Raw genomic sequence first — 23,269 nt, 5'->3', positions numbered from 1 at the left:
GAAATAAGTACGCAGCCGCACCACCACGAAAACGCGCGTAATGTCGCAGGAATGTTTAAAAACGGTACTCACGAGACGGCACGAAAATCAAATTGCACAGGAACACACAAAACGGACCTCCGCAGCTACCACACAAAATTTTACTTCCTACCTCCGAACAAATCCCATGGTAGACCCCTGTCGGTCAACGGAGATACTTCTCTTTATGCAAAACAGTTTGTAAGCTAAATCAAATTATGATTAGAGATACAACAAAACGCATGCAAGGTAACAAGTTCTCCAAAAAAATTGTTTTAGAGCTTTACATTTTCTTGATAGTCGCAGTTTTACCATTTAGGTTTGGAGCAAATATAGAGAACAGTGTGAAATGTTCTAAAAGATAAAGTTGTTTATCTGGTCTTCTGAGATTATTATTTAGCCTTCTGCGTTCACTGACGCAAAAAGTGCATGTGTCAGGGGAGGAGCATAGAGTCGGGAGGGGGAGGGCTTGCGCTTGAAAAGTTTAGCCGTTTAGCTGGTTTAGGTTTAGCCGTCGCCGTCAATTTCTTCGCTAGGCAACATTGGAAATGACCACGGTCGTCAGGTTGCCACTGCGCCCGCACGCCGCAGAAAAAAGGAACACCGTGCGTCTACTCAGGGCCGTTTCAACCCAGTTCTCAATGGTGGTGTCAAAAGAGATGTCATTAATCGCACTCACATAGGAGTCGAGGCATTACTTTGCGTTCGGTGGGGTAGAGTTTGGAACGAGCACGGACAAATACCGCCATCCCGCGGAGCCCGACGTAACTACTGACGAGGCGCACTAGTGACGGCGCACTCACATGGTTGCCTGCATGCGTGTCTCGCCAGTGATTACAGCCTATAGGTCGCGGTTGCCTGGTGGCAAAGACAGAGCCAATCAGAAATGATTCTATGATTTTTTGGCTATGCGTGACATACAATTTTTGGAACGAGTCTAAGCCATGTCGTACAATTTGACAGTTTGCACCAGTTTTTAGTAGGGGTGACTTTGTAGATATGAAGACACCTAGTGGGGGCGCATTTGATATTTCACTTCCATGATTGTGAACGATTGCACAAAATTTTCGGTACTGCCAGGATACTTTAGGGTTGACTAGTGCCCTGATGACAACACATTTGATGAACCATCTGCAAGTATAACTGTATGATCAAATTCCTAAAATTCTGCTGGTGTTTTGTAGTAAAATTCAAATATACATGAAACTCAAATGATGAGTAACCATTTTATACGTACCACACAAAGCGTGAGCAACTCCACAAGTTCTGGCAGGGCCAGCTTGGCATTTGTACAATGTGGACCACATCACATTGTTGCCACAGGCCATGGTTGCAGCACCATTCGTACGAGGGAGCATTTGATACACAACTGGAGAGACCGTAACGTCTTTCTTGCATGTATTTCAGCAGGGCAAGTTCACTTCTCGGGTTCGTGATAAGGACGCACGTTTCAACATAGCCCTCCACTTCCCGAAATTTTGGGGGATTCATTTTCATGACTGGGTAGTGTTTCAGGTGGAACATTACGGTTTCATTGACCTCATGACTGAAGTAGCAAGCCCCGTCGCCAATGGGCCCAGCCTTCCTAGTGGGGAGAACCTCTTCAGTGTCCATTAGAGGTTTCTCCCCCCTCTCCCTTGACCTCGTCAAAAAGAACCGTTTGATATGCTTGCATCAATACGTGTTCATGCAACTCAATTTGTGAGAGGACAACTAACTGCTTCAAAACATGGTCGACTTCCAGCGTAACTAACGCAGCTGCATTGGCTCTTGTTTGGCAAGTGCATACTTGGGTACGGCCAGCAACCATTTTCATGAATTTAATGCACCTGATTGGTGCGAAATTTTTTGTGACGCATGATTCATTAGGCTCCCCTGACATCAAGTGCTGAGCCTGATGCTCACTTTTAATTGATTTCTGATTCGGTCCTGCAACATAAACCATTCCCCGTTGAAAACCCTGGGTTTTATGCGGGGTCTCCTGATACACCGACAACTATTGTGAACAGACTTTTTCTGTATTAGTAACTCAGGATCTCTTGCTTACTCAGTGGCAGACATTTTTAGAGCACCGACGTGCCTTGGCAGTAGCACGGTGCATGGCTTCGTCTCAAAATCCAGTGGGTACTCTGCAAGAGGTGTCATTTAGAGCGGAATGTCGTTTAGGCTGGCGACATTCCATTAGGTACCAGGCATTTCTTGTAAGTGCCCTGTGCTTTCTACTGGTTAGCTTGGAACACTCCTATTCCTTTGAGAAACCGATAAAAATGCTCCGCTCTTCAGCCTCAGTAGCTGAGGAGTAGAATTGTAACTTTGCCATGAAAGGCCTGGGTTTGAGCCCAGGGCATTTTACCCCGAGACCAGTGATTTTTATTTTGTTCAAAAATGTTTTGTTAGCTCAATTCTACACATTCTTTTTATATATAAGAATGGTTTGACATCTCTTATGTCCGTATATGGATGCAGCGTGGCATACAAATACGTTCAATTAATGTTCTGCATCCCTCCGGAAGTGTCGGGCATATAGCCTGTATTCAATAGCGATGCGCATGCAGGCAACCATGTGAGTGCGCCGTCACTGGTTACGTCGGGCTCCGCGGGATGGCGGTACTTGTCCGTGCTAAGCGCATGATATAGGTTGCACATTCCAAGCTCTAGCCCGCCGAACGCAAAATAATGCCTCGACTCCAATGTGAGTGCAATTAATAAACTGTGTTGACACCACCGCTGAGAATCGGGTTGAAATGGAGCAGACGACGCACGGCGGTGTTATATTTTTCTTCGGCGTGCGGCTCAGTGGCACAAGCCGCGCCATGCCTGTGGCGCTTCGGCTATGTCCGTGGCCATTTCAGTGTTGCCAAACGAAGGAACTGACAGCTAAACTTTTCAATGAATACCACCTATACCAATGTCGAAATGAAATATCACACTAGGCTGGGCAGTGAAGCGGCCCGTGATGCCATGGTGGTCTTGTTGCTGGAGCAACTGGCAACTACACAAGGTTGTCAGGACACGCAGTAGACCCTCATTATCCTGACCACAACTATAACTGTCATTCAACCTCTGTTTGCAACTAGGCACCTTTTTCTAGTCTATGGATTTTCAATGTCTCTGTTTCGCTTCTCATTTCGTAAAAAACAGTACATTCAACTTCGGCATAGACTTTATTATAAACATTTGCTTCTATGTGCTTCATGTATTTCACTAGTACAGTAGCATTACTTTTAATGCATAAAAGGAGAACCCATTTCGATGGAGAAAAGTTTCTGAAAGAGGGCACATGGTCACAGAATCTTAGAATGCCATTTGTGATCAGCATGATGACGATAGGAGTTCACTGCCTCGTCTTCCATTCCTTGTTATGCAAACGATGACAATGGCAGGTTTAAATCAGACACCTGTCACATCGTAGTCACTTTGTACAGTACTAACAAATTTGTGCTCCAACACTACTTCATACAGCATCCACGCAAAGAGAAGTAGCTGCACTGCAATGTCGCCGCATATGACCAGAAGTGTGGTGATCGGCCACAAGAAGCGTCAGTGTCATTGTGAAGAACTGCGGTGCAACAGCAGCCACCTACCTGGAAATTGTTCCGAGCGAGGCTAGGGGAACTTGTAAGCTGCTGTTGGATGTGAGAGGACTGAGTGGGTGATGGTGCGCTTATAAAACAACTAGCTTTATCAGTAAACATAACAATCAACCAAAGCTACTTTGCAGCAAAGTCTTTCCTAGTTAGCTTACCAACTGCACTTTCTTCCTTCTAACGGCAAACACCCAAAGTAATGATGAAATGGGAAAAGGGATACTATAAGCATTTACGTTGGTGTCGTCGTCTGTTTCGTGGTCACAGCGTTGACAACAGAAATGCACCTACTCATCTGTTCTTTCCTAGTTGCGACATTTTAGTATTCTACAAGCATGCTTCAGGTGAAGACAGCGTTGCATCTGTGTTTAAAATACTCAATGATGCGTTAAAATGCTTACTGCCATGTTAAGAAGAAGCAAATTGAATTGCGCCGTAACCACACCCCACAGCCCATCAGTTACACTAACATACCCCGCAGGCTTACATAAGAGGGCAGTCGTACCACAGTGTGGACAGTGGCAACCAGTCCACAATTTCACTAGAGATCAAAAGTAATTTTTAAAGTTGAGGGAACAGAAAAAAAGAAGAGAATGGGCGGAGCAGCTTTCCGGCACCTTTTTCCTCCACCGTCCATGCTGTGACACTCTTAGCTGCAGTTCACAAACCAAATTCTTCAGCTTGATGAAACCAAATACTATTCATAAACATGCACAACCAAAATGGTTAATACTTAAGTGCCAACTGGATATATCAATAATGTGCTGCACAGAGGGAAAAACAAATAAATGAATCTCAACTAAAGCGCAAGATGACCCCAAGTTATATTCGTACAGAGCACACCAGTGCATGTCTGTCGCATTCAACAGCACAAGCAAGCTAAGGAATTTCCTACAGTTGTACCCTTCGGCATTAATCAAGGGGAACCCACACATTCCACGCCGGGTTACTCAGCTCTCCTTTGAGGCCAGGCTTAAAAACCTTGTGTCATTAAAAACCTACTAAAGTCCTATGGCATACAACAAACAGAAAGCACCCTGTATGGGTATATTTGCCAGCGCTGCTGCTCTACACAGAATGCATCACAGTTCAATAAGTTAAATCAGCTTGGCACCAACAGCCAACGTTTGGGATGGTACACGTGGCATGAGCAATGTCGGACTTTGCTGCCACGAAGTCCGACTCCACGGACTAATAATGCTGAGACACATGTGTGGCCAGCTTCTGTTGCAGTCCAAGCTCAAAGCCACGTGCCACTCTAGCCTAAAGGAAGATCCACAACAGGTCAACAAGGCGACTAGGCCCACTAACCAGGACGTACAAGCACACGGTGTGCCTTTTCCCTGCGTGCCATTTCTTGCTCTTTCGTCACATCGGTGCACTCCTAGGAGGCGTACGAGTGGTACACGAGTCCCACCACGCTGGTGGCAAAGGAGGTGGCACACAGCCACCACGTCATGAAGCTGAGCACTCCACGGAAGAGCACGGGGGTGAAGACGGCCCGCAGTCCGGCAAGGGTGAGCGAGAACTGCTGGCTGGTGGCCAGGATGGACTCGGGTGCCACTGAGCTCCTGGGTGGCAACCCGGGCACTGCGCTAGCCTGGGACGGTGCACCGGCACCCCCCGGGGACCAGAGGTAGGCCACCCAGCTGTGGCCACCTGCGGTAAGGTCGCCAAAGTGCGAAGTTTTGCACAAAACGATCACACCTGTGGGCGAGACTGCACTTGCAGTGCAGAAATCTGCGTAGTTTTTCAGCACTTTTACACTGACTTCTAGAATGGTTCGAGACGTTCAAGAATTGAGGGGAGCTCAGGCTTGGCACTTCCAATGTGTTTTTGTGCCTGATGTTCGGCAAACAAGTGCGTGGTAAAAGGCGTCTTGAAGCACTGAATGGAAGCGAATAACTTGAGCCTCTAGCCAAGAAGCTCGCTTGAAGTTTGGGCAGTTCAAGATAAAGCTGCAAGATCTGACTATCCAAGGCTGTTTCAACTGCTGACCTCAAAGGGCAAACTTTTTCTTCCCTATCTGCATTCCATCCCACCATGAAGCAGGCATTATACAAACCTCAGTTACGGTAGTAACCTTTGTTTTTTATTTGTTTGTAGCAATGCGAGTGAAGCCAGTGTCTACATGTGCCCCATCTAAACTCAGCAAAAAAAGAGAAAAAAAGTGCACTTCAACCAGCTCACCAAGGGTTTTCAGCAGCAGTGCTGTGAAGGCACATGCAAGTAGAGGTGCAATGTATTGCAGGGCCACTACACACAGGTAGTAGAAGACCCGAACAACCTGGAATAAAGAGGAGAGAAGGATAATATATACACTGTATCTGTGAGCACACTTTGAATGCTTTCAGTACAATCAATGATGCCCAAAACTTATCAGTGCCAACCTTCCTGTATTTTGAGTGCAACTTAAGCTTCCTTCAGTGGTAAAGCCGTTTCTGCCTCGTTCTTCCACTTTTGTTTGTGTGTGTGCGTGCATGTGCATAAAAAACTAGGAAGCAATGCAAGTATCACACCGCACTCAAAAACCACCATGTCCTTTGCCAACTATCCTCAAAATGGCTCGGGTAAAAGCCTCCACTCCACGCTCTTTATCCCTGTTTAGACACAAGCCCTTCTGATAAGTTAAAGCTGTTCCACTCATTGTGAAAGCTGTCAGAAGTGCAAAGCAGTGATTCACCATAATGGGCTGTAGCGCTGTTATCTGCCCACTGCTACCATCCAATGCAAATCAAATTTCCCACCTTCGCAGTGCTCGCGCACCCCCTGCCTGAAACTGCACCAGCGGGAGCTCTGTTCTTTTTGTGCTTGCTTTTTCTCCCGCAAGTGCTGGCCTTGCACTGCCAATTTTTTTTAGCTTACTATCGCAAAAACCAATCAAACGAGTGTTCCTAACCTGAACGCAGGCTCTGCCGGTTAATAACGTATATTTTGCCTCAAATGCACCTGCCGTTTTCTTTAAGCTAAACAACGGGGAGATGTATGACAAGCGCCAGCAGTTCACGAGTTTCGAACGCTTACGACTATAAAAACCGCTTGGCTTTCGAAACCTCTGGGTTACGCCACTACGACGGAACGCCGTGTGGCTCTACTTGGGTCCAGCGAGCGAGTTACGACGACGAGGCGAGCCTCTAGAGTGCTCTGCACTTAAAATGTCATCTTGGCGTTGCCAGGGCTGAGCAGTGCTGGTTCTGCTCCTCCAAATCCCTCCCCGCCGCCTACGAGTGAAGCGGGAGCGCTCACCCTGCGCTGGAGTTCGATGTTGCTGATGTTGCCGGCTTCCCTGCGGAGCTCGGCCATCTTCTCGGGGGCCAGGTTCAGGTAGGACTGCAGGTAGCGGGGCATCAGGCACAGCCGCAGCACCACGATGGCCAGCACCAGGGCGATGCGGCTCACCTCAAACGCATCACTGCTCATGCTGCACGGCAGGGGAGGCAAGGGGACCAGTGAATGTATCCGGTGAATGGACCAGCAAGGACCCGGTCGCACCTGTCTAGACGTGGGTGGTCTCGCATTTCCCCTCCCTTTTTATGTCTGATGGCTCACTTTTAGTGGCGTGCAAACTGAAATCACAGCACACAAACCTACTGCGCATGACCTGAATAGGTGACCGGTAAGAAGCACAAAGGCTCATGGGTACGTCGTCTGCTCTCGCCACTTCCAGTTCGAGATCTCGCGTGGCCTCCAGTGGGCCTGCGGCTTTCACGCACGTGTGTGCATATTGTTTATTTGTCATAGAGTGCTTAGCTCTTTCAGAGGAGCCCCTAGTAGGATTCATCGTTTTTATGCATTGAATGCGTGATGCATGACCCTTTTTTTTTTTTTTTCGGTGGAAACACATAAACAACAAGCACACGCACGCGTGGAAGCTGCCAGCCTATGGGAGGCCAGGGCAGCTCTCGAACCGAAAGTGGCGAGACTCCACAAGAGCAGACAATGTACCCATGAGCCTTTGCGCTTTTTACCAATCACCTTTTGAAAGTTTGTGAAAATGAATGAATGAATGAATGAATGAATGAATGAATGAATGAATGAATCAATCAATCAATTAATCCTTTATTCTAGAAATCTGCTACAAAAGCTGGAATTGAGGGAATGACAAATTTGGACTGCACAGTGCTTTAGCCACACACAGCCACTGTGGCAAATTACATTTACAGAGAGCTGCAGAGAAACCAGTTCGCCTTAGGGCCTGCTCGAGAGCTGAATGCGATGATGAAGATAGTGAAGCGTTTGTTGTGTGCACATATGCCTGCACTTAAAATGAGTCGTTCGAATCGCCACCTTGTACCCAAAGGAATTCCGGGGGCAAAGTAACCCTGTTCAGGCCACACTTTAATGGCCATTACCCAAGCTTGGTGTGACCACAGGGGCCTTAGGACCCATACAGGCTGCATTACAGAGCCCACAGAAACGGGAAGCGAGCGCACGCAGTCGACTTACAGGTTCCCCTTCATCCCCGGGAAGGACCGCTCGGTGAAGTACTCTCGAGCGAGAGGCTTCACCCACAGCAGCACAACAAAGAGGGGCGAGACGAAGCTCAGGTGAAGCACCAGCCTGCAGTGAGACAGAAGGAAATAGTGCGGGGGGAGAGAGAGAATGAGACTGGCACCTTTCCCGTTCCTCCGTGAAGGTCCAATGTGCCACCGTGTTCTCCCCCTACCCCCATTACTAATATGTTGATGTAATGTATACACTCGCACGTTTCCCTATTCCTGTTTAATGTTCACAAGCTTTCACAAGAACTGACGCAGTCGATGTGTCTTCGTTTCATAAACGTTAACAGTAGTTACATGTTAGCTACATAATTATTTACCAAAATGCTAACATAGGCAAACATGGGCTACCCAGCTATGCAGGATTATTAATCCCAAAATTGGTGGAGAATATTTTGTTTCTAATTTTGACTCCCTTGTCCGGGCTCCACCAAACATACGCACAGGCACAGCAAAATGTAAGGAGAGCGTGGCTCACGAACATAGGCAAGTTCCTTCCTCTCCTGCAGGGCTGGCCACCTGGATCATTCTCTCAGTGTCACTTGTGCACTCGGACGTTTTCCCATTCCTATTCAGCCTTGCCACTGACCTATCCGTAACGTTTTAACCTGTATATTTCCCAATGCACCTAAGAAACAAGCAAAGAAGACAAAAACCGACAGTGAGCATCACCACCACAAAAACCAGACTCTGAAAGGGTGAAGTGAGTGCTTATGCAGGCCCTTCCAAACTTTCCCCACCCCCGCTGCACTCGCTAACGATTGTTGCCTTGGCATTCCCGTGCTCCGTTTACTTCTGACCACATCTGCACATGTGAGAACTCAAAGACTGTGCTGGAATCCACTAGAGGGGGATAAGCCCTCCCTCCTCCCACGAGTTGGGTCTCACCTGAGGAAGTGTTGGCCCTCGCAGTACTTGAAGGAGTCCCAGTGCATGCGCGCGTAGCGGAGGCCCGGGAACGTGAAGAAGGCCCCCACCAGGCCGCACCACACAGCCAGGAAGAACTTGAACATCAGCTGCGATGTGGGCCCACTGGATGGCAACAGTGAGGTGCATGCCGCGGGGCTGGGCTGCTAGCACACGCCTACCACGCATTCTACTAGTACTGCAACTGTTCACACAGACACAGCGGCTGTCCTTGTGTTCCACTTCCTTCGTCTTTGTCCAAGTTCGCACTGGTTTCATCCAAGAATGTCTTTCCACCTAGCCCAGCTTGCAAACCTCCTGAAGAAAAAAACCTGTCTTGTCTGAACCACTGACAAGCTGGCACTAAAATCTTGCACGGAGGGAACATTTTGTGAGAAGGTTTGTCCAGTTACATACTGGACAGTATTTGCCCAATTTGTAAATTACTATTATGAAATAGAAGATGAAAGTGAACGTGGTGCCTTGGCCTATGGCAAGAACCAATGAGACGGTGCCAGGCACGTATGCAAATCCACGTTGTTTCAAATGTTGCCAAATCGTTACTTACTGTTGATTGAAAATCAGATAACTTGTTTATCTGACAAACAATGAGGCAAGCCCCACTTTCTGAAAACTTTTTGGTATGCCGCAGAAAAATCTCTTGCAAAAAAAAAAAGTGATAACAAGCCAAAGTGTAGCTTTGTGATATCTGAGCGCATAGAGTGAGTGGTTTGGGAAAAACGTAGGCTTTTCGTAGATTGAAGAAAATGTGAAAAGTATCTAACACATTTTTTTACACCCACAGCTGCTTTAAGGAAATTAGCTGTAGATGAACCCTAATGTGAAGTATCAAGTAAAACAGCCTTGAGCTAAAAGAAAGTGAGTAACCTGGCACTCGCAAGATTACTGCCCTTTCGTATCCTTCAAAGAAGGATTATTAAATTAAATTAGTACAGCCAAACTCCGCTACAACGAAATTCACGGGGATCGCGAAAAATTTCGTTGTAGCGAGAATTTCGTTGTCGCGGAAAAATCAGTAAATAAAGAAAACAGGGCAGGCGTCTAACTGGCGTCGTGAAATCTCCCACCTACCTTTTCGCCCCAATGTTGCCAACTTGCTTGGAGCTCGCTCCGCCAAAAATAGCACCCTTTTTATAGCATGGAGTTTATATCGTAATTTGCGGTCACAACGCGTCTCGCGGCGCTTAGACCAGCGTTGTAATATGCGCGTCGTACTCGTGGAGATCCGCGCAAAAGCAGGCGTCGTGAAATCACAGCGCGGAGTTTATATTTTAATTTGCGGTCACGGATATGCACAGGATATGCACGACACTCTGGGAGCATTTTATTTCCAAAACTTCAAAAAATCGCTGATTTTTTACTGTTTGCGCTTTCGCACGAGCAACGGGGGAATGCGCTGCTCACAGTCTGCGAGGAGCTGCATGGCGACATCATCGTCATGGGCGCCAAGGAAACTACGTAAAACGTCCAAGGAGTCCATGACCTGCGACGCGGTCACTGACGTCGGGACCGTCGGAACACCATGCCCGACTTCTTCGTCGTCGGATGAATCGGCGGCGGCGGCGGAGGCGGCGCGAGCACTCTTGAGGATCTCGGCATCACTCAGCTCCTCGAGATGATCACGTCCGCGTCGGCATTTACGTAGTCGCTCAATGCTACGTTCTCAGGAACAATGCCGGCTTCCTCGAGAGCTGCCCATGCTTCGGCCGTTGTCGCGTCTTGCCCCGGTCCAACGTCGTCGGCAGCTTGTGCATCGTCACTTGAACTGCACATCTCTTCGGGTCGAAACCCCGCGTGCGCGAAACAGTTCTTCACAACTTCACCCCGCGTCGACATCCATGCGGCGGCTAACATTTGTACAGCCATGTACAAGTCAACTTTGGTGTCGCGGCCATGCTCGGTGTTCAGGAGGATTCGCTGAAGGAGCCTTGACCGGTATGCGTGCTTCACGCTGTTGATCACGCCTTGATCTAAAGGCTGGATCAGCGAAGTGCAGTTGGGCGGGAAAAACTTCAGCTCAACGTTCGTCAGCTTGACGCTGCCGTCCAGGCGATGCGCTGAACAATTGTCCAGCAGCAAGCAAACACTGCGGTCTTGCCTTTTCATCTCATTGTCAAAAGAGACAAGCCAGTCAGTGAAAATGACCGGGAAAATTTCGTTGAACCGGGAGAACAATAAAAAAAGTGGTTCGTTGTGGAGGGAGTTTTAATACATTGGGGCCTATGGGATGCGGGCGGGGAATCGAAAAACCTTCGTTGAAGCGGGAATTTCGTTGTAGCGGAGTTCGTTGTAGCGGAGTTTGACTGTACATCATTCTTTGTAAAAATAAAGAAGAATAAAAAGAAGACAAAGAAGAAGAAATGTGATACAGAAGAAATACACAAGTGAACTCCGCATACATTAAAAAAAATTAATACTACTATATACTATAACAACTTCTTACTGATTTCAGAAAAACAAATTTGGGGTGAAAGTAGGGAAGAAACCATTGTGCAGTACACAGCAATCTTACCCATGTGAAATCTGAATGCTCCAGTTCATATCGGGTTTTAAACTTTGAAGCTACACGTACGCTACGAGGTATGCTTATTGCGGAGGGCTGTGTATTGATTCAGACCATAGAGTTTCTCACTAGCTTGTCCAGAGTGGAATCTGGCACTAGTGTCTATGTTTGTCTATGTGATTCGGCGAAAATGCTCCGTGTCTCCATGGGTGCCGACATACCCGCTGGTTCGGCCAAAGTTCGGCCTGGCATGGCCAGCAACAACCTTGTGGCTACGCAAATGAAGTTTTTGTTCAAAAAGTTCTACCAAAAGTGCCGTGATTGACAAATTGTACTCTGTATGGCACTGCAGTGTTAGAGTTTAAAAAAAGAAAAAAGAAAAAAAAAAAGCAGGAGTCCTGCAGCGGCAGCGCGGCGGGCCGCTCCCACGAGGGGACAGGGAGGCCGAGCCTCACCGCTGCATCGTGGGCCCTCTGGACGGCCCTTAGCTCGGGTAGTAGACCGGGGCTCTCCCAGTCGGAGCGCCACTCTAACGGTGGCGGTGCTCCTCAGGACCTTCAATAAAGTTCATTGTCTGTCTGTCTAGGAGTCCTGCATTTGCTCACGCCGCCAGATACAGGGGGCCATCCCGTATAAATTTATAAATTATTCCATACTTCAAACTAGATGCGGCATTCTTCGTTTTTTTTAGATATTTAGCTGAAAATTAATTATTTAGATTGTCTTAAACCATGCTTATTTATGCTTTCTCTCAATACTGTATTATTATTGCCTGCTTCGCTCTTGGCAGGCGAAGCAGATGCAACAGCTAGTGATGCAAAAGTGATTTAGTCGCGTTGTATTTATTTGTTTTGTCCAAGCAGACATAAATAAAGCTCTAGGCAAAGCCTATTGCCGCAAGTTAGACTTCAGGTACGCTCACAAAACATTATGAAATTGCATTAATGTCAGTGCATGCTTCAAGGGTAACCACACGCAGTGACACCGACAAGCGACGCAAAAATTGTAACTCAATGGGTACAGCGAACGGATAGTGTTGGCGACAGCGGCAAGCCGCATACACAGGCCGCCGAGACCCTCGCTCGCTTTTTGCCGGCCAGAAGCAGCCCACAAGCGGGTGGCAGCGATGATACAGTGAACTGTAGAGACGAGCAACGACGATGGAGGACATTGGCTGCAGTATATTAATTTTCTTTCGCTTGTTGCTGTCACCCACGCAATCTGTGTGTTGTACCTATTGAGTTATGTTTTCTGCATCGCTTGTCGCTGTCGTTGCATGTGGTCACCCTTTCATCTTGAGAAACTCCTTGCCAACGAGAGCACATGCGCTAAGTGCTAATTACATTGTTATTCAGGCATATCTGTGATAGCCATTGAGAGTCAGAAGTGGCATGCTGAAAACAGAACTAAAACAAACACTTCAAAGCCGGCACGTCTAGTCCGTAGCCCTTTGCACTAGCCACTTGCTGCCAATCAGATTCACCGGGTACCCACAATTCCCATGGAGGCGTGCAATTGCATCGACAACTCCCACTCTAGGTAATATTGGGAAACTCCATGATTCAGACCACACGGGGATCTTTGGTATGAGCTGAAAATGCTAACTGCCAAGGCATACACATATGATGTCGGTGCCACTCACAGAATGCCTGCCTAACTTTCCCGAAGCAGCACACTCTAAAACTTACACGCGATGCGAGCTCTTCTAATACTTAGGAGTTGAGAGCCTCAACGTACACGTAGCAAAAAAAGCGCCTCGGAGAAGTCAGACATCCATTCACATTCATAAGATATGTATTAATATAAGCAATGAAAATAACGATGGATATAAAGGAAGCTCAGCAGAATTACTCCATTATGTTGCAGCTTGTCAGGTATTATTGCCTCCTACCCCGTGGAAGTTTGCTCTGGTAATGTCTGCAGACCTCTTTATCTGACACATCAAAGAAAGCCAATCAGAAAGTACTGCACGAAACGGTACCGCAACACTTGAAGACAGAAAAAGGGGGAAAATTAAAATAGTGCCCCATATGAAATCAGATACAGAACTGCCGAAAGGTTGCAACCACAGTATAGCTCCCAGGGGTACAGTTTTTAAACAGCAAACCGAAACAGCCATTACTTGAACAAGTCAACAACCTGTTCAATACCACCAACAGCTTGGTTGCCAAAGCTGGAGAAACATGCTAGAAACACGGTGGTTGGCTCACCTGGAACTCAGTCCCTGGGTTTGAAGGAACTGATGCGAGCTCTCGTTGAAGCTTCGATAAGCTGCCAAGAAGTAAACAAAAAACAAGACCCAACAGCAGATAAGACAGCTTGTTTCTCAATTAAGCTCATTCTTGATAAAGCTTCGATAAGCTGCCAAGAAGTAAACAAAAAACAAGACCCAACAGCAGATAAGACAGCTTGTTTCTCAATTAAGCTCATTCTTGATAACACAAGACATCCAGTGGCACCAAAGAGTTCTGAGATTAGCCTTACACACGGAGAAGCCCCCGCAGCTGTTGCATAGGGCAGAGGAATGTAGAAGACAGCTGACAGCTAGTTAAAATTTAGGCTGCACCTAATCTCATGGCAACCGTGAGAATTTCCTCTGGGAAATTCTCACGTCAGTTTGTTTTCATAAAAGCTGGCTGGCCTAAAATTTGCAAAATAACATTACGTCCAAATGCAACCTAACATAAGTTAACCCCACCGAATCTAACGTAACCTAACCGAGCACGTCGTAACCTACCCAAATCCAGCCCAACTGCAACAAACCTAATCTAACCCTGCCTAACGGCACAGAACACAACCTATATTAAACGTAATTCAACCATTCTAGAAGTCCACCGCGTCGATCTCTTGATATGTAAAAACCAAAGTAAAAAAAAAAGCATTAACAAACTCACGATAACCAGAAAATTCAAAAAAAAAAAAAAAAAACAACATCGCAATGTCAAACTCGAACCTGAGCTTTCTCGTTTAAAATCAAGTACTATACCACAGCACTACGGAGGCAGCTGAAGTGCAGCTTTTTAGGGGATAGTATTTATCCCATAGAATCTCCGGGTAGCGTGCTTAGCGAATGAGAGGCAACTGCCGCGAGAAATTTCTGACAGTAATTCTCACGTTTGCTGTGATAATAGACACTACTCAAAATTTATGACAAGCAGGAATGGCGGAAGAAGGTGCCTGCCCTGCTTTCAGCAAGAAACTCCTATTCAGGCAACCATGGATGGATGAACAGGAGTGAAAAGTGAAGAAAAGTGTGAGAGACGATGGAGCAAGCAGAAACGGCACCCACCGTCACGCAGACCAAACTCCAAGAAGTCCTCGTCAGCTATGAGCACGACCATAGCCAGGACAAAGAAGGTGAAGCCCGAGACAAGGCAAAGCGAGCGCTCTCCAATGGGCTCCTCCCCGCGAAAGTACAGCGCTGTCAGCGAGAACAGCACCTTGCTGAGAGAGCCACAGGTCAAGGACACACTCCACACAAACATTACGTCAAAACCACACAGAGTGGGAGGGAAAAAAAACAAACAACAAAACATGGCGACTGCTGCTTCCCAGCCTCCCTTCATCACTAGCGACTCAAATTACTCGCAAGAACTTCTCAGCAGGTCGACGCGCGAGAAACAACCCCATAGAGAAAAAGATGGGAAGCGTAAGAGGATGGCAGTCTTACGTATTTCCATGGCATTTCCCATTATGAAAGAAGATTTCAAATAAATATGATGTTGATGTCGTCTTCTCGGCCAGAAATAAGCAGCAAAACCTTTGTGCTAGAATTGACAACAAGTCAGGAGGGTTGGGTTTGCACGTGAGTAATGTGTGCACTGTAAAACAACACCACCAGTTTGTTCCGTGTAAAAGTAATGTGGAGTACTCCATTTGCCTGTCGTGCGACAAAGTGTATGTGGGGCAGATGGGGCGCTGCCTCAATGCTCGTCTGCGTGAGCATAAAAGCTCGTTAAAAGGAGTGCCTTGTACACATTTGTCGGCCCATTGCTCCTTGTGTGGCTGCAGTCCGGAATTCGGTCGCACGACCGTCAATTTCGTGCACAGTGATTCTTGCACAAAAGAAATTGCCGAAGCCTTGGCAATTCGTAAGCATCTTGACGCATGCGTAAGTGCGCTGTCACTTGCGCTGCTTGATTGTGAGGTCAATTTTTTTAAGACAACATGATAATGCCTACTTTCCACTTTCTTTTTTTTAATACAATGTGTTGATGGTGCGCGCGCACCTCTGTGTGTTTTCTGTTTTTCTGTCCGTATAAACATTCAGTTGTTAGACAGCACTCGTCCCGTGTCTTTTGACTCCTCGTCTCATACCCTGCGCTCTTGAATCATGACTCAAATTATTATTAAAAAAAAAAAAAAAACAAGAAGATTTACCTCAAAAATTTTACCCCACCCAGTTATCTTGCATCTCTTCCCAAACTCCCCAGATTGGCGGAAATCTTCGCCAATAAATACATGACCAATGCCAGCAATACCCTTGACACTTTCAGATGACGGTATGCCCTTCTGTCAACACCTAAATACCCCCACTGTATCCGCACCACAAAAGCCGATCTCCACTACCTCGTCTGGTTCTGTCCCAAACTCACATGATATCGCACATTTCCCCCTCCCTACAAATGACCTCTCAAATCCCAAAACACTCACACCGTCGATAGCCCTACCCTCACACTCGTAGCACAATTCTTGGTGAACAGCAGTCTTGCACGAGAAATCTAGAACTCCAAGTCCACCCCCCAAGCAGGCAAATGCTCTGTATTGAACAAATGCTGTATTGAGCAAATGCTCTGTATTTGAACAGCGTCTCACTTAGACTGAAATATGAATAGGTACATATGCCTACATTCTCCGAGACACATATCGAGCACGTTGATATGTGTCAGCACACTGACACTCAGAAGTGTCAGTTTGTCTCTTCTTCTTGCACTTGCAAGTGGCCAAGAGATCAGCGCAGTTCGTATGACCCACTGACATGCGAGGAGCGTAGCGCCCACTTGTACCAACCAGTGCGACCCAAGGTGTCGCACCTTGTGGCTGTGAGCACTAGTGCGTGGCATAGCATAAGTATGTTGTTAACACTTGCCTAGCGAAAGGGGCCGGTGTAAGAATACAGCTTGGCAAGCGGCCACCTGCCAAGGGTGTGAGCACCTTAAAGGGGCCATGCAGACAAATGCTTGGTTCATTCAAAGGATTGCCTCATTAGAATTACACTGACACCACTTTCAATGCAAACTTCAGTCAAATAAGCTATATAATAGGAAAAAAGGGAATGACCATGCAGCCCACTAGCTGGATCATTTCTCGCACTAGAGCCTATGATGTATCAGCTGTGCGATTGACTGAGGCCATCACAATTCAATACAAGTTAGGCACGGCTTATAAGCTTGCAGAATGAGCTATTTGGGCTTATATTTAATGCATATTATTTTTATTCCACTATGAATGGTGGGGTGAACAATGGAAGTTACGAACGCTTATGTAAACATAGAAGAACCAGTGTGTACTGTGTGCACTATGCCGGTTATGGCTGCACAGCCGTCTGGCCCGTGGAGTTTATATTGTCCAACTGGCATAAGTGACATTGTCTTCTGTGATTCTGTTTGTCGAGCATACCTAATGTTTTACGAAACAATTACTAACCACTGTAACAAAAATCGGCCAGGTGCAAATACAGTCAAAAACAAACCGAGTGCGAACAGCAAGTATGAGCGGTATTGTAGCAGTGCCATCTAAAGAACGGACAATAAGTGAAGCAATGAAAGATGTTTTTTTGTCCACTGCAGCCCTAGTTGACACACTTAACATTCGTTTGGAATACCTTCCCTGGATGCGTTATCGCTGACGCATCACGAAACACACAATTTAGCGGGAGAATTGGAATTTTGGCATAAACTGTATCATTTCTCAATGAATGAAGCATCTTTTGCTGCCAGGCAAGTGCTGGGGGCACTATAAAATGCCTAATATTCCAAATAAAACAAACTTGTACTTTGTCTTAATGTCCCCTTTGAACTAGTTTCGCTGACATCAATGACAAGAAACTCAATACTTTGAGAACCAGACAGCGCCAAGTGAATACAAATCATTTCAACACAATCGCCAGATTACAGCACAATCGAATTTAATGCCACCCCATTACCATCTATCACCACAGCTGTCCTGCTAGGCTGTGCAACTGCTGGAAAATTTTTTGCTTAACCATCATTTAAATTTAACCATCATAACGAGGCTGTTCTGCCGACATTTTCCGCATGAAGGCTGTGAAGAAGAAAATTCCAGTCTGGGACGGTGTGTGCTTATAACCTGCTATAAACTGGTCCTTGGCCATTCTTCGCACTTCCAGAAATGACACGTTTGTTGCACTACGTACGGACATGCCTGTGCTGTCACCAACACTATCAGATTTCAAAGTACGGTTAAAGGGGCCATGCAGACAAAATACAAGTTTGTTTTATTCGAAAGATAGCATGATTTATGGTGCCCCCAGCACTTGTCCGGAAGCAAACTATGCTGTATTCACTGAGAAATTAATTAATTTAGCTTAAAATTTTGATTCTCCCGCCGAATTGTGTGTTTCTAGGACATCTGCAATGACATCATTCAAGCTGCTGCGGAGCCATGTTTACTGTTAGTTAACCTAGATGGCGCGACCACACCACAGTGGGCCATTTTCTACCTTTGCTTTGTTTTTGACCATATTTGTACCTGGCTTGTTTTTGTTTAAGGTAGAAAATAATCGTTTCCTGAGAAATGTAGTGTGCTCAACAAAGAGAATCATGTATGATGTCTCTTACGCCAATCAATTAGTGTCATGTAAGACAACTTCAAAGCGCCAGGCTGCTGTGCAGCTAAAACCAGCATACTGCGCGCAGTACCAACAGCAGTACGCATCGGCACTTCTATGTTTACGTGTGCTTTCGTAACTTCCACTGTTTACCCCACCATTCTTACTGCTATAAAAGGAATGTGCCCTAAATTTAAGCGTAAATGGCTCGTTTGGCAAGCTTATAAGCCCTGCCTAATTTGTGTTTGCCTTTGGCGTCCTGAGGCAATCGCAGGGCTGGCCCGTATGACACCATACGTCCTGTTGAGGGAAATGAGCTCGTGGGTATCATGGCCATTCCCTTTTTCCCTAATTATATAGCTTGTTTGAGCAAAGTTAAAAGTGGTGCCAGCATGATTCTGACGAGGCAGTCTTTCGAATGAACCAAACTTGTGTTCCGTCTGCATGACCCCTTTAAAGTACGCTTAAACAGCCTTGCATGCCCTTCTCTTGCGTACATGGTCCCCCTGCTCTGGCAAGCACAGCCATCAGGGACACACAAGAGAGGATACGTGGCGAAGCCCAGCACGAGGAGGCACCACACCAGGCTCAGGTTAATCTCTTCCCTGCCCGGGAAGAAGTGCAGGTAGGCCTCCGTGATGGTGTACACCATGACCGCGTGGATGGCAAAGTCCATCAGCCACTGGTAGTCCGTGTAGAAGCGCAGCTGGAGGGCCTCGGCGGCCGTGATTGGTGCAGCCTCCAGCACCACGGGAACGCTCTTGGGCACCAGAAACTCCTCGTAATCCTTGCCGTCATCGAGCGAACCGTTCCGGTTCCTGCGCAGTTCAGGAGCCCATTAAATATGAAATGAGCACACCTACAGCTGATACGTGTTAGGCCCAAAATGCCCCTAGAAGTGGCCACCAATCCTTTAGTATTATGTGCATATGTGGAAACTTTTAGCCCGGATTTGAAAAAAAAAAAAAAAACACACTTGTCGGTACTGGCAACTGGACCAAGGTGGCACAGGTTTTGAAGTGGAACTTATAATTAGTTGGCCAATATGATAACTGTTACCTCTGCTGATAAAAATAAAATCTCGAGTCGTTACACACTTGTTTTACATCATCATGGTTCATATAACTTGAATCAACTGCAACCAAAAATAAGGCTGTTGAACAATCTTGAGGTACTGTATGGTGTCAAAATGGCTACATTCCCTTTTCAGATAAGTACACGCCCAGCACATCCCATGTGCGCTAGTGCCATCTACTGGTTTGCTTTGAACAGTGCTTTTATCACCCTGAGCGACTGCTAAATGGGCCACGACGTTCGGCCTGAGTAGCATAGGAGCAGAAACATAGGTTTTGCCACTGATGCCTTTAGTTGTAGTCTCATAATTCCACGTTTTTTCGACTTGTCAGTTTTTTTTATGTACACCCAAGAGCAAAAGTTTACGGACCACGAAAGCAGCAAATTTTGGTTATTTCTATGCTGCACGTCAGCCCGGGGTACTATGTGCGGTATTTTTGATTACTTCAGTAACTGTACGACGTCTCACATGCACACGGCAGTTAGTCGGGCTGCTACTGCAAGAGAAATAACCTAAAGTTGCGATTTTCCTGGTCCGTAAACTTTTGCTCGTGGCTGTACACCCTACACATTCTTTTTGCAAATAAGGATGGCTTTGTATCTTCTAGGTCAGTTTAGGAGCAGTGCACAGCCTAAAAACGTGTTTAATTGACCCTCTGTTTGGCACCAGATGTATCTGCCTGGTCCGTAACCGAGAATGAAAGGTCACGCCAAAATAACTGCCCTGTACTCATACAACTTTCATATTCATATGGTGGATTCAATCACTTCCCAAGGTCAATCAGTAGCTGGACAGATTTTTAGAGTCATCTGGCGGCAAATTTGGCCTAGGTTATCTGGCTTAAAAAAAGACAGACAGAGGCTTTGACTAAGCCAACCCTGGAGTATCGTGTACATTCTTGCATCAAATTTTTTGGTTTTGTGCAATATAAAATTTCCTGCTCCAACGTGCACCACAGGTGGCAGCGCCTGTAGCAATGAGCGGTGCGCAGACACCACGTACATTGTTTTCCTTGCTGGAGTGGCATGGTTGGTAAGGCATCAGCTTCACAACCATGAGGACCCGGAATCAACGGCGGTCCCAGCAGCACTTTTTTTCTCTTCACTAGCCGAGAAGCATCATATGGACAGAAGTGAAATTCAGATGGGTAGGCAGTCCACCAAAAGGAAATTAGTATTCTCCTGACTTTCCTAACTTTTCTGCTCTGCAAGGCAGTTCGTGTTCCCGTTTTATGCACTCTATGCCTCTTCCAGAAAGGTGTAAACAGCAATTTTCATACTTTAACACTACAGATTTATAATAAAAGCCGCAAGCACATATAAAGGGTGAGTGGTGCAGCAACAACATGTGAGGTCCATAGCATCCTAAGAAATTCAAGCTTCCCTCAAGCAAGGAAATGCAGCTGGATTGCACTTAAATTCAAGTGTGGAGCTTGGAGCACCGTCGGACGGCACTACAGGCACAGTGATTACACAAAGCAAGAGAAAAGTGGCTGCATACCTCCATTTTTCCCTCTTGCCTTTCCCTTTGAAGGACTTTCCTGAGATTCCAGCAAGAGACTTCAGCTCCTCATCAGACGGGTGAAGATACCGTATAAGCCTGCAATGTAGTGTAGTAAGAAGACACTGACATCCGGCTGAGACTTTCTGTTCAGTTCTTACTTTTTCTTGCGCACCACAATAAGATGTTAAAACGCATGCAATGACTTGCATAAGGACAGCTAATCAGAATCACAGCTAGAAAGACCGGGTAAGAGCTTCAAAAGTGGCCATCTATAAAAACGCACTTAATTGATACCTGTGGAATAAATAGACCGTAGAGCAACGGTAATAACTACACAGCAGGAGGAACGAACGTTTACTCCGAGAACATTTTTTTAAGAGTCACACTACGGATCGCTTACCTTTTGCAGATAATCCATCTCGATAATGAGTACTGCGGAGACAACTTCTGCAGAACGCTGGCCATTATCATAGTAACGACAATCTGGACGCCGAAGAGCGCCTGAAAGTGTTTATGAAAGCGTAAAAGGCAGGTCACAAACTTGAACATGCGGAAGTGCACGTAAAAAGGTGCGCATAGTTCGACGGATGTCGAATTTGCCGTTTTGATAGCAGCAGATATTCATGCTTCGAATGTAAACAGACTTCGATCACAGTTTATGAGTAAAGAAAAAAAAAAGCTCACCATGTTCTCATTTGCTGATGATGCCGGAGGACACTAATCTACTCGCTAACGGCACTTTTCACACGAGCACCTGTAGTTGTACCGCTGTACTGCAAGGTAGAAAATTTAGATACGGAAAGCTCAACAAGAGTTACAGAGTTCTTAGCGTGCTCAGAAAGTGTGCAGGTGGGGCACCGATGAAACCTCGGATGAAACCATACACTTGAAAGCTGATGAGATGACCGCAAATAGAGGCCATGCTGCAAAGCACCGGCTGCATTCAGCAGTTTAGCAGCAGACAGACCTGTTTAGACTTTTTTTTACTCTAACTTTCGAACCTGCAAGCACCAAAATTTCAGATTAGCAAGCTTAGTTATTTTGTGTAAGTTAAAAAAATAAAAAGATGCGTCAATTAATTTTTTACGGGGCAAGTCGATATCCCAACCAAGCGAAGCCAGGCCAAGGTAGAAAAGGAGCCGTTTTAGTATGATTTTTCAGCAGCCGACGCGTTGTCTGCGTTCTACGCTGTGGCGAGTACTGTTGTCAGAGCATTTATTATTTACTATTCCCTCTGGTTGTGAACAATAGCAAGGCTATTTCGTCTGCTTGGTGCGTCCACAATAACCTTCGCCAGTGCCCGAAGTGTGTGGATGTTTTGTTTGGTTTTTTTACTTCAACATGAGCTGCGCATCCACGAGGTCTCTTGTACTGAACTCCTACAAGAGCCTTCATCGCGTGATACTGCAAGTCTTCGAAGGCGACGCAGATACCATAAGGGCAGCCAAAATCAGAGTGAAAGAAGAGTACGTAAAAAATCTGCACGAAAATGACGCGAGCAAAATCGAGGAACTTCTAAAAACTGCCAAAGACGTGGAGAAGGTGCTCCAAAGAGATGTCATCCGGGCGGTTAGAAATGAAAAGGGACACTACGAAGTTCAACTGAAACCACATCATTTGCAAGACAATGCTACTTGCAAGTCCAACGCAACCAAGGAACCTAAGTAGAGCTCGAACAATAGTGACTCGGCTTGAATTGTTAGCAAAAGTTTGGGGTGAAAGTTTGTCCTCGGTCGTCAGTTCCTGCACCCAGACTAATTGGCCAAGCAGCGCACGACCTGTTAGACGACGAAGCGAATGAATTAAAAAGTATTACTAGGAAAAAACAAACGGACGCCTCTGTGGCTTCATTGGAAGAGTGGCAAGAAAAGCAGTGTTTGTCGCAAGTTTTTTTTTTTTTTTTTCTTGGGAAGCTGCAACCCGCCTCCACCTCATCTTCCCCACCCAGCAACCTTCCCAATGCTCTACTATCCCCAGCCCGGCATCCCAGGATTAGCCCCACCTTCGAGCAGTGGATGGCTTCCCTGCAGCCCAGACCCGGACACCCAGCTGCTCCCTGTTCTGTGCCCAGCTCGATCTGCTGTCACGAGCGAGGACAGCTCCAGAGCACTGTAGTGACTGTATCCCCGGAATCTGTCCGGAAAGGAATCCCGGACTAGGAATGCCTTTCACGGGACGAAGCTCGTAACATCAGCGTCTGCTTGACGAATAAAGATTTATTCTCTCTCCCTGCTACCACGGCCGATACAATTCGCTGTAGCTTTTGTTGCGTTTGCCTGAATTTCTGTTCGTAAGCACTTGTTACAGAAGAAAAGAGAAAAACTTGTATTTAGAACTCGTAGCAACGAAAAGACTATGGAAGCGACC

General features: G+C 46.4%; 2 protein-coding genes across 2 annotated transcripts in view; both read right to left on the bottom strand.

The window, feature by feature from the left end:
* Positions 1–186, bottom strand: part of LOC144178673 (cullin-1-like) — a 35,369-nt gene extending 35,183 nt beyond the window's left edge. The window contains exon 1 of the mRNA XM_077706680.1: positions 73–186. The gene's annotated coding sequence lies outside the window, so the exon portion shown is untranslated. The remainder of the gene's footprint in view (positions 1–72) is intronic.
* A 2,981-nt stretch (positions 187–3,167) lies between these two features.
* Emei (transmembrane protein 161-like emei) lies at positions 3,168–21,996 on the bottom strand. Its single transcript, XM_077706678.1, has 11 exons — positions 21,587–21,996; positions 21,303–21,403; positions 20,900–20,998; positions 18,876–19,142; positions 14,824–14,978; positions 13,745–13,805; positions 8,993–9,136; positions 8,052–8,165; positions 6,852–7,026; positions 5,796–5,892; positions 3,168–5,264 (listed from the first exon to the last, which is right to left on the bottom strand). Exons 1-11 carry the CDS (start codon positions 21,587–21,589, stop codon positions 4,990–4,992), a joined length of 1,491 nt encoding a protein of 496 aa, XP_077562804.1. The 5' UTR covers positions 21,590–21,996; the 3' UTR covers positions 3,168–4,989.
* Between the last annotated feature and the right edge of the window lie 1,273 nt (positions 21,997–23,269).

Source organism: Haemaphysalis longicornis, unplaced genomic scaffold (genome assembly GCF_048455015.1).
Source record: "Haemaphysalis longicornis isolate Haplotype H1 unplaced genomic scaffold, Haemaphysalis longicornis Haplotype H1 scaffold_4, whole genome shotgun sequence".
Classification (NCBI taxonomy): Eukaryota; Metazoa; Arthropoda; class Arachnida; order Ixodida; family Ixodidae; genus Haemaphysalis; species Haemaphysalis longicornis.
This window is presented reverse-complemented; position numbering and strand designations above follow the sequence as displayed.